The sequence below is a fragment of the Triticum aestivum genome, chromosome 2B, assembly GCF_018294505.1.
Source record: "Triticum aestivum cultivar Chinese Spring chromosome 2B, IWGSC CS RefSeq v2.1, whole genome shotgun sequence".
Taxonomy (NCBI): Eukaryota; Viridiplantae; Streptophyta; class Magnoliopsida; order Poales; family Poaceae; genus Triticum; species Triticum aestivum.
In genome coordinates this window covers 540,206,043-540,216,954 of record NC_057798.1, presented here as the reverse complement: position 1 = coordinate 540,216,954, position 10,912 = coordinate 540,206,043, and the positions used below count along the sequence as shown (strand labels likewise).

The 10,912-nt window shown below is 44.9% G+C and overlaps 1 protein-coding gene across 15 annotated transcripts; it reads left to right on the top strand.

Moving 5' to 3' along the window:
- The first annotated feature begins 2,595 nt into the window (after positions 1 to 2,595).
- LOC123045924 (uncharacterized) lies at positions 2,596 to 8,438 on the top strand. Of its 15 annotated transcripts, none has more exons than XR_006421745.1 (7): positions 2,596 to 3,448; positions 3,540 to 3,646; positions 4,112 to 4,341; positions 5,158 to 6,270; positions 6,364 to 6,462; positions 7,477 to 7,591; positions 7,742 to 8,438. XR_006421745.1 is itself a non-coding variant. In XM_044469172.1 (5 exons), exons 1-2 carry the CDS (start codon positions 2,806 to 2,808, stop codon positions 3,557 to 3,559), a joined length of 663 nt encoding a protein of 220 aa, XP_044325107.1. In that variant the 5' UTR covers positions 2,596 to 2,805; the 3' UTR covers positions 3,560 to 3,646; positions 4,112 to 4,341; positions 5,158 to 5,273; positions 7,477 to 8,438. The 15 variants fall into 15 exon arrangements, 2 of the variants coding, with proteins under 2 accessions (XP_044325107.1, XP_044325106.1); XR_006421742.1 differs by having other exon boundaries at positions 5,158 to 6,462; positions 7,742 to 7,847; positions 7,932 to 8,438; XR_006421743.1 differs by having other exon boundaries at positions 5,158 to 6,462; positions 7,477 to 7,604; positions 7,742 to 7,847; positions 7,932 to 8,438.
- The last annotated feature ends 2,474 nt before the right edge of the window (positions 8,439 to 10,912 follow it).

Below are 10,912 nucleotides of genomic sequence, written 5' to 3'. Positions count from 1 at the left end.
GTATTTGTTTATGTATTCACACATGTATTTAAGTTTCCGGTCAATACAATTCTAGCATGAATAATAAACCTTTATCATGAATAAGAAAATATGATAATAACCAATTTATTATTGTCTCTAAGGCATATATTTAACATCGAGGTCCTTATAAAGGGAAAAAGTTACTTAAAGGAAATTATAACAGAGGAGAGGGGAGCCTGACACGTTCGATTCTGCTTCCGGGCGGTGTCCGGAGCTTGGGGAAGCGGGGCTTGGGGGGGGGGGTCCTAGGAGCGACACACTACATGGAGAATGAGGGAGAAGCTCGGCGGTGGGGGCATGTCATTGAGATGGCCGATGAACGGCGTCGTTGTAGGATAGGTTTTTTTGTTGATTTTTATCTTTACCTAGGGAATAGTTTCCACCCGGCGCGCCGACTGAAACTTCAGTCGGTCGCACGCGAGGCGTTGGATCAAGAGGGTTCCCATGGTCACAACAAACCACGCACAACTGTTCTCTGTCCATGAGGAGACATGTGGTTGGTGGGTCCCATGACCGCTCAAGCATCTGACTTATCCTCCCATCAATTTATTCCATCTTCCCATAGCAACTCGACTCTTCTCCACTATTCCCCTTCTTCCCAGCACACCCATCAGCCGCTACAGGAAGTCTTTCTCTCGGACGCCGCCCTCCACCTGCCCTAGATTAAGTAGCTAAGGTCTAGTGGACCTATTTAAACAAGGATATGCTGATCCTTCTCTTTCGACTTTTCCACTATCAACCCCAAAAACCCAACTCTGCCTTACGTAAAGGAAATTAGTATGATTCACTTCTGGATTTGAAATCACTGCTTATACCAGGTATTGGGCATCGGGCTGCTCTCCGTCGAGTGCTGCGTCGACCTACCCTCGGGTTGCTCCGGCGAGCGCCGCCTCCACCTATGCTGGAGCGGCTGCAACACGCGAACGAGCGGATGAGATGCTGGAATCGGCCTCGGCGGGAGCTGCAAACGAGGATTTTTTTGCTATAACTGGTTTTTGTTTTGCTTCAATTTTTGCTACCACGGTCTTTAATTTTTGCTACCACGGTCTTCGATTTTTGCTACCACTCTCTCTTTGATTTTTTTGCTGGATCCATCTTTTTGCAGGAACCACACCATTTTTTGCTACCATGGTCTTTGATTTTTTTCTACCACCCTCCCTTTGCTGGATTCATTTTTTTTACTGGAAACACTCCAATTCATGCTACCACGATCCTTAATTTTTTGCTACCATCGTTTTTGATTTTTGCTACTACCTTCTCTTTGATTTTTTTGTTGGAGCCATATTTTTGCGGGGAGACCGACCGAAATTTGGGCCGGTCGGCCGACGCTTATCACTGGCCCTTGCGTAATAATAATGCACCTATTACTGTCGCCGCATTTTTTCAAAGTAGTCTCTGTCGTTTTAGGTAATTAACCCGCGGTACTTTAATAAGTCATTAAGTGGTCAACGGTGAAAAACGTTTCGTTCGTTCGTGGGCTCGGCTGACGCACGGGGGAGCAGTTCTGTAAAAAGAAAGGACGCCGATAAGTGCCACACGTGTGGGTGTTAGGGAGTTCGCCCACACATTTTATGTGGTGTATAAGAGGAACAGCCCACACACCTACGTGTGGGCAAAACAAGTAATGCCCACACACCTATTTTTTCCCCTCCCGATCCCTCTCATACGCGTGCGTGTGGGCGAAGTTGATAACGCCCACACGCACGTATGTCAGGTCGCATACCTCCTGGTCCCGCACGCCGCGCGTGACAGTCGCCGCGCGCCCGCAGTTGCCATGGTCCAGACCCTCGTCCATGTTCGTTTAACTGCAGTTGCCATGTCGTTAAACTACGGTTGCCATGTCGGACAACTGCAGTTGCCATGGTTGCTCAACTGCAGTTGACATGTATGGTCTGATCTAATGTAGTTGACGTGATTTCAAAACTTTAGGAGTTGCCACATACTAACACTAGGCAGTTGAGAGAGTTGCCATGTGCTCACAAGCATGCTAGGACAGTTGCCATGTAAAAGGAAGAGTTGCCATCTGCTTACGTGCGCGTTAGGGCAGTTGTCATGTACGTGCACGTTAGGGCAGTTGCCATGTACCATGCAAAAACACATGGCAACTCGGTAAAAGAGTGTTGCCATCTCTTACGTGCACACTAGGCATTGCCGTGTACCTTGCAAAACACATGACAACTCGGGTAAAAAAAGAGAGTTGCCACATTCTTATAAAGCACACTAGAGGCAGTTGCCATGTGCACTGCAAAACACATGCCAACTAGCAACTTGGGTGGGGAGAGGAGACGGACGTGTGGGCGAGATGGCAAATGCCCACACACTAGCCCTTGTGCGTGCGTGCAAAATGGCGTGTGGGTGAACTGCATCTCGCCCACACACCAGCCCCTCTCGTGTGGTTAAACGACCGTGTGGGCGGCCGGGTGAACGCCTACACACCAGGCCAGTCCTACGTGACACTAGAAACATGCCAAGATTCGTGCGCTTACGAACGGACGCGGATCCACGCGGGTGGACGAGATGCAAACGCCCACACGCATACGTATGGACGTTAACATTTACGAAAAGAAATACACCAGTACGGCGCCGCCGCCACCACCACGCGCGGATGCGCGGCCGGTCTTCTTCCCAGGCCGTTTGCCGCCCTCCTTCCCCTCTCCATCTGCCCCAATCTTCTCCGGTGCCACCCTGAGCCTCCTCGGTCTCCAACCTCCTGCAATATTCAAGCCCGCCGGCACCCAATCCGAGCAACCAGCGGTCGATTCGAGTGACCCCCGCTAGGAATCCATGGGATTTGAGGTAGAGGATTTCCTGGGAGAGCGAGTAGGAAGGATGATGGTGGGGTTCATGGGGAAGATGAAGAAGCAGAAGGTGATCCACGACCCTCACGCGACGCCAAGCCGCCACGCGCCTCCTCCCCTGCCGCTCCGCCTCCATGCCGGGACAACGTACTGGGCCTTGCCGGACGCCGAGGACCAACGGTTCAATGCCGCCGCCCACTCCGGCCTCCACCACACCAGCCCGAACCGCTACTCGCGGGCGCGCGGGGATGGAGAACCGCGACGGGCACGCGGGGGCGGGTCTGGGCAGCGACCCGTCCGGGCTCCCCCCACCCCCACCGCCGCCCTTGGACACCGCGGGGCGGGTCTGGGCAGCGACCCGTCCGGGCTCCCCCCACCCCCACCGCCGCCCTTGGACGCCGCGGGGCGGGTCTGGGCAGCGACCCGGCCGAGGTTCTCCCACCGCCACTCCCGCTATCTCCCGGGGGGCGCCCCGTACGACGGGGCGCAGGCAGCCAACGGATCCGCGTACCCGGCCGAGCACGCCTCGCTGAACGGGACCTCTGGCGAGGCGGCGGGGGCCATGGAGAACGGCGCCGCCGCCGCCGAGATGGCCGAGCCCATGGTCCCCGAGCAGTTGTACGAGGATGGTAATGCTGCCGGGGCAGAAGCCTTCTCTATCTGGTTTCGTTGCCTGCCTGCTACTTTGTTGCTAATATGCTGTTGCTTTCTCCTCCGCAGCTGTGGCTTCAGTGGAATAGGCTAGGTTATGGGATGCTGTCACCGTGGATTGCTTAGACTTTGATGCTTGGACCGCACTTATTGAAGAGACGGAGAGGATTGCTGAGGTGAAATTGAAACTGTTGCCTTACCATACAGTGCATTGTTCTCCTTTTTGCAACTTGTTGTATGGATGTGTCATAATTTTAAGCAGCTTATCCTCCTTTTGTTCCCACATGTGTTACATAATCCTTTGGTCATATGCAATCGATATGTATCTTGTAGACCACAAAGTCATGCCAATCTTTGTTATGCATGGATGGTCACTCGCTCACTTGTTTTGATTAGCACATTTTCTTTCTACATTCCTCTGTCTTGTAGGATCCCAGTATATTTTCTGTTTGACTTCATGGGCCTTGTTCCCTGTAGTAGTTTCATCATTGTCCTACTGTAGTCTTGTCAATCTGTCCTTATTCGTGTTTTAGTGAACAACACTAGATATAAATTTGATCTGTTTGGCTAATAAAATAAAATGGATTTTTAACGATAAACAAGTTTATGCTAATGCCATATTTTTGTGTATTCCTGCTCAGAGCAAGATATTGAAAATGTGGAAAGTGTATGATGCATTCCTTGCGGAGTTCCCTCTGTGCTTTGGCTATTGGAAGAAATATGCAGATCATGAAGGCTGTCTAGATGGTGTCAATAAAGTTTTTGAGGTGTATGAACGGGCAGTTTTTGCAGTTACTTATTCAGTGGACATATGGTGTAATTATTGTCAGTTTGCGATTTCAACATACAATGACCCAGATGTCATCAGAAGGTAGCAATTGAATACCCAAACTATTCTGATGAAGTTTTTAACTTCTTTTTGTGTCTTGACTTTTGTTAACCACTGCATTTTAGGCTGTATAGGAATACATGACGTTGATTTTACAATACTTAGCACCTGAACAGGAATGCTTGATGAAATGCTTTATAATATAGCACTGTATATTCGCAGTCCTTGTGATAGTGTAGGTCATGGCAATGTTGCATATATCAAATTTTGGCATAGGCAGTGTGTTCTTAGACTCCATGCATGTCTGTTAGTTGTAATGACTAATCTCTCTCCATGAAGTACATCATCTGTTTGACCTTTTCCTTTTTGTAGCAGCTATAATCTGTACTCCCTTCATCTGGGTTTGTAGGGTGTGCGCAGGTTTTTAGGTCCTCAACGTGCTATATGCCACCGAAAGTATGTCTATAAACTTCATTCGAATACAAATCCAGTGATATGCTTTTGGTGGCATATACACATGTTTCGTTAGTGAAATTGTCGAGGACGTAAAAAATCCGCTCATGCCCTATAAACCTGGATAGAGGGAGTATAAGTATTTTCATATAGCCAACATTAGTCATTTAGTGCATTAACTAAGTGGCCAATTTGGAGATCACATGTTTGTGCTATACAAAGTACTGAAGTATAGATCTATCAAGAAAAATAGAGTCCTCCTTTGATGCAAATGTAGCTTTCACTGTTTGATCGTACAAGCCTTCATTCATTTAGTGTTTCTGGAATTATCTAATGTATTCTTTATCTGAGGATTGATTATTTCATTCTTTCATCAGCAACTAAACCCATTGTTTTTTTCTACAGACTGTTTGATCGGGTTTTGGCATATGTTGGAACAGATTATGGTTCCGAAACATTGTGGGATGAGTAGTACATCAAGTATGAAGAATCACTTTCAAGCATGGAGTCATCTAGCTGTGGTATACACAAGAATATTAGAGCACCCTATACAACGGCTTGATTGGTACTTTAATTGGCGAGTCATTGACATTATTTATGTATTTAAGTATTTAAGTATGTTTTCTTGTCAGTTGCCACTTCTATTTATATTATGACTTATCTACTACGTCGTCCTAAAATAGTACAGTGTGCAGGCATCCCAAAATTTCGCTCCCGATGAATCATTTATTCCACTGAAAAAACGCTCGCTCTAAACAACATCACCATGAAATTATTTGATCTGGCCCGTGTTGTGTCGGCTCTGATTCAGTTGCAATTGAGTTTGTGTTGTTATCGCGGATTAATATTGTTCTCACTTATGCTGACTAGATTAGCTAAATTATGATCAATGACTAGCTATTTATGCTAACTGCCTGCTTACTTTGGGGAGTGTGGATGACTGTCATTTTCTATGTGCTTACTCTGCTTATTATCTGCATGTATAATGTTGTTTGCACGAGCATGATTTTCTATGCTGTGATAATAAGAGAGTAAATTGTAGGTGCCTTGCACGATGGTTGGTCATACATTGATGGAGATGATTGTCTAATCAGGGTGTTGTGAATGTGATTTCTCTGAATGCAATCCTTTTGCCAATAGGCGATGTTTTAGGAAAAGATCAGAGTGCACAGTTGAACTGTTTACGTGGAAACAACCATTTGGGAATACATAGAGTGGTTTTTATTAGTAGAAGCAAGGTAAAAAAAAGATAGAGGGGAATATGGGGCCAATAACTTGTTTTCTAAAAAAAAATAGTCACTGTTCTTTTTTAGCTCTCATCAGTTATTCACACATTTACAAGAATTTGTTTACATAGGGACCCAGACTTGGATTGGTGACAAGCTTCGCTCACACATTTACTTGGAGTTTGTACAATACACACAACTTGGATCGATTGAACCAGCCAATAGCTGGAAACCATAATTAGAATCAGGGCATTTCTATTAAGGTCTATAGATCACAGTTAACTACAGGGAGGTAAACTGTAGTGATATTTCACATGCTACGCTTGCATCAACAAAACATTCATGTGTATTGATTGCATTTTCCACTGTATTTCTGATGGAGCAGGAAACAAATGAGACATTCCCATTCACAACTGTTTATGGGAACCCAGACTTTTCGGACCAATCAATAAGTACCAATTATGCAAAACATGTGAAACAACCAGTAAGTATGGGTACTGATTGTAAGAAAATAAGTATCAACAGAAAGGAACAAACTGGAGCCTATAGTGCTTACAGGGAGCCAACCGTGTGTTTGTGACAACATGGAATGAACATTTAATCGATGTATCTAAAATTATATACTCTCTCTGTCCCAAAATTCTTGTCTTACATTTTTCTAGATAAGGATGAACCTAATACTAAAACGTGACTTGATACATCCGTATTTAAACAAATCTAAGACAAGAATTTTGGGACGGAGGGAGTATTTTAAATGTGCAAACGAAGGGGCTGGAATAAAGTGGGTTTTCAGATCATAGATTTTTCTAACTCACCGTGGTCCTCCAGACCCTGTTCAACCTCATGAAACCAATTTGCGCGTCGAGGAGCCTAGCTCAGCTAGCTGTTTGCATGCTCTGTAGTTCCTATTCTGAACATATGGGTTAACTTCCTGAACCCATGCTTATGGCATCAAGTATTACATAGAGTTTTTTTGCTTAATCTACTTGTCTATAGAAGAATCTGGATGTTTCATTTGCTTCAGTTACTATCAGCAAGAACACATTGTGAGTGCCAGATCTTTAACTGTTTGCCAATGAATGTATGGTCCTCCAACAGTAATTGCATTGGTCGTAGCGCACCCGTGCGTCAGGATGATGTACACAGCATGGGCATTAATACTAAAATGGTGTATGTCGATAATGAAATATCCAAAGATACACTTGCCCGAATCAATTTTCTTCTCTCTGAAATTGTTTCTTATGTACTCCCTCCGTCCCAAAATTCTTGTCTTAGATTTGTCTAAATACGGATGTATCAAGTCACGTTTTAGTATTAGGTTCATCCTTATCTAGACAAATGTAAGACAAGAATTTTGGGACAGAGGGAGTAGATGCTATGTTTTTACAATTCCAGAACACATATGCTTGCTAATGTGATTACTTATTCATTTCATTAGCTAGTGTGTTTCCATCGATCCATCCATGCACTGAACCGATAATTTTCTTACTCTGTTCAGGTCGCAATCACGAACGAGCAGCAAAATTTGCACTGAACTACTGGCATAAGGCAGTGAAATACTTTTTGCTCACGTGAGTGGAAGTTTGGAACATAAGAAGAGCAAATAACAAAGTGTATGCACTGCACGTATGCTACTACTTAGATCCTTATTGCTTGTCTTGCAATGAAGTACAGGTCCTTCCATATAGGACTCACAAACTAACTAAAGATCAAGTATTTCGACTAGGAGCTTATTACTTATCTTTGCAATTTTATTATCTCAGAAGCATAAAGGTAAAATGGGATAAATCGCTTTCTTTTAAATGGGCTCCGTTCTGAATCTGCATTAGCATATCAAGGCCATAGACCATAGATATGGATAATTGACAGGTTGCTCTTTTCTCATATTTTAAGTTGATAGGGAAATTTTACATATCACATGCTTATAGGAATGACTCAATATTCTCATGGCAGAATGAGGATGGGGCATTCCGTGGTCCAACATCTCTTCTACCATCAGGGCTGATGACATTCTTTGGCAATGCTAAGCCGCTTGATAAATCATGGCATGAGATGGGCCTTGAGTATAATCCAAGCATCAGCCCTTGGTGATCTGTGGTGATGCAGTGCTGCACCTTAATGGAAATATGAACCATGGCTTGATGTTCCTTTCAACCTGTACAAAGCTATGTGGAGGAAGTATGTAGAGATTGAAATGGAATTCCTTTTTTTTTTGTGAAGTATTGAAATGGAATTCATGACACTATGTAACTTTGCTTTCTCAAGTACTCCCTCCGTTCCGAATTACTTGTCGCACGTACGGATTTATCTAATGTATTTTAGTTCTAGGTACATCCATTTTAGCGACGAGTAATTTGGAACGGAGGGAGTAATTGAAGAAATGCTCCAAGAATAAGGCCACCATCAATATGTTTGTTCTTTTATGGTAAAAAGAGTCTGCACGTGAATTATCACTTTTTATTTGTCGAGAAGTTTCTTACCTTTGTGCTGGTCAATTATTTTTATGTATATTTTGATAATATATTTTTACAAGATGCATTAGATCATTGTAGTATAGTTGAAGGGGATGTTATAGATGTACATTTGTGTACTATTTGTAGCGAACATATCTCCAATTGTACTATTGGAAATTAAGGAAATTTTGGAAAATTTTGGCGATTGCTATGCAGCGAAGCAAAGACCTTTGGATCAACGAAACTGCCTTATGTACGATGTTTTCCCATACAAGAGACAGGCCCGTTTCCCGAGGTTGGGCCTATAACACCAGATCAGTCTGATCTTACGAAAATCATACGAATTTTGATCGTACTTAAACTTATAGCAGCAGCCAATGTGTAATACGACGTACTATAGATATCCCTTCATTTTTGTATTGTGACGTGAAAAGTATTTACATAAATTTATTGCTGCTGAGATAATGCACTGACTTGACTACCAGTACATTGTTCTCCAAAAAGCTCTCCGACGGTATTGGTTTTTCTAAAAAAAAATGTTCTTTCTTTTCCCCCTACTCCAAGGCTATGACCGAAACCCTAGCCGCCGCCCCATCTACTTCCCCTCTCATTGACGTTGGGGCGTGTCGCTAGGCAAAGCCCGTGCAGCGCCGATGGCGGCAGGGAGGTGCTGATTGGGGGCAACCTACTCATGGAGGAGTGAGGGTTGTTGCGGGATTGTGAAGGAGATGCCTACTCGAGGAGCACTGCTACATGGCTGATAAATTGTGGCCGATGTCTGGATGACACAAATTGTAGCCATGTATCAATGTCTTTTATTGGGCTACATCCCTCGATCACTAGTGTCATCTGATTTTCGTTCAGCACTCCATCGTTTGCCAAGTAGTTTCGTGTGCTCAAGTGGCGGTCTTCGTCAGGTGGTGCTCGACGGCGGCGTTGGCCATCCTACACGACAATCTTCCATGGTGGCTCGATCTGGCTAGGTCATCAGAGAAGAGGGAGTCAGTGCATGGTCCTAGCGGCGGCGAGCTCAACATCAGACCCAGACTATTCGTGCGGAGGCATGGGTGTTTTTTCTAGGTTTTCTTTTGGGAGTCTTGGAGTTTGGTTTGGAGCCGCGAGCTGATGTCGCTGTTCCAATGTAGAAGTAATGTTCTCCCTACTCTTTCCCCATTTCGTTGGTGTGTTTATCACCGACAGAGTGACGTGTGTAGTTGTGTCTCCGACAGGTCTTTCGGGGTCCGGTCGGCTTACGTTTCCAGTGGATCCATCTAGATTCGCCCGACTTTCGTGGTCTTAGGAGCTTCTACATGTCGTTGTTGGCGTTTTCTTCTCCGGTGCGGTAATTTACTTCACAGATCACGGTTGGCAGCTTCTCCTAGTCTGCATTGATGACTTTTCAGTCATTGCTTCTACAAGCTCCTAGGTTTTAAAAGGTTTAGCATCGAGGCTCACGGCACACCACCCATGGATGCAGGAGGAACAAGACTTCAACACCCCAAGAATATAAATTTTATTTTCTTTTTCTGTATGGATGTGTTTGTGAGGACTTGTGATGCTTAATATATGGCCTTAGGCCCTTTCACAAAAAAGTAAAAACTATTGATTCTTCTCTATGAATTTGGCACAACACTATTAAGTCTAGTTCTTTTAATAATAGGATTATCAGGGAATGGTCGCTCAATTGGAGCACCAATTCCATATTGAAGGCCCTCTATTCAGGAAATTATGGTTCTTTTATCAGGTATCTTTTATCTACATTTAATTTATGATTTGCAAGCTTACCCAAGCTTACTTAGGATTTTAGTGGCAACTCGAATGCGCATCACCAAAATAGACAACATCAAATGTTCATGGACACACATGGACGTGTCTGCAGACAACGATATGGGGCAGAGGCCACCAACCAGAGGCACCAATTGTTCAGGAACATTGATTTCGGTGGGGTGTTATGGCGGCAACTGCCTCCACAGCCAGAAGAGGTCCCAACCATTGTGGCAGCGGACGAGGGACAAGGGTGGGGAGGAAGGTCAGCGGCTGGGTGTTGGGGAACGTTGCATGGGAAACAAAAAAAATTCATACGCTCACCAAGATCAATCTAGGAGATGCACATCTATGAGAGGAGAGTGGTGTCTACATACCCATGTAAACCGAAAGCGTTAACGATATAGAGATCGTGGTTGGTGTAGTTGTACTCGCATCGAGATCCAATCTGATCCAAGTACCGCACGTGCGACACCTCCGAGTTTAGCACACGTACGGCTCGGCGGCGTACTTTCCTTCTTGATCCAACAAGGGAGGGAGAGGAGGTAGATGAGATATGAACCAAGACGACGACATGTTGGTGGTGGTGGCAGCGGAATTTAGGCAGGGCTTCGCCAAGCGCGTACCGGTGAAACATGGGAGGAGCTGGGAGAGGTAACGGGCAAGGGTCGAAGGGGGCCTGCACCCAATGCCTCCCCACCTTTATATAGGCATGGA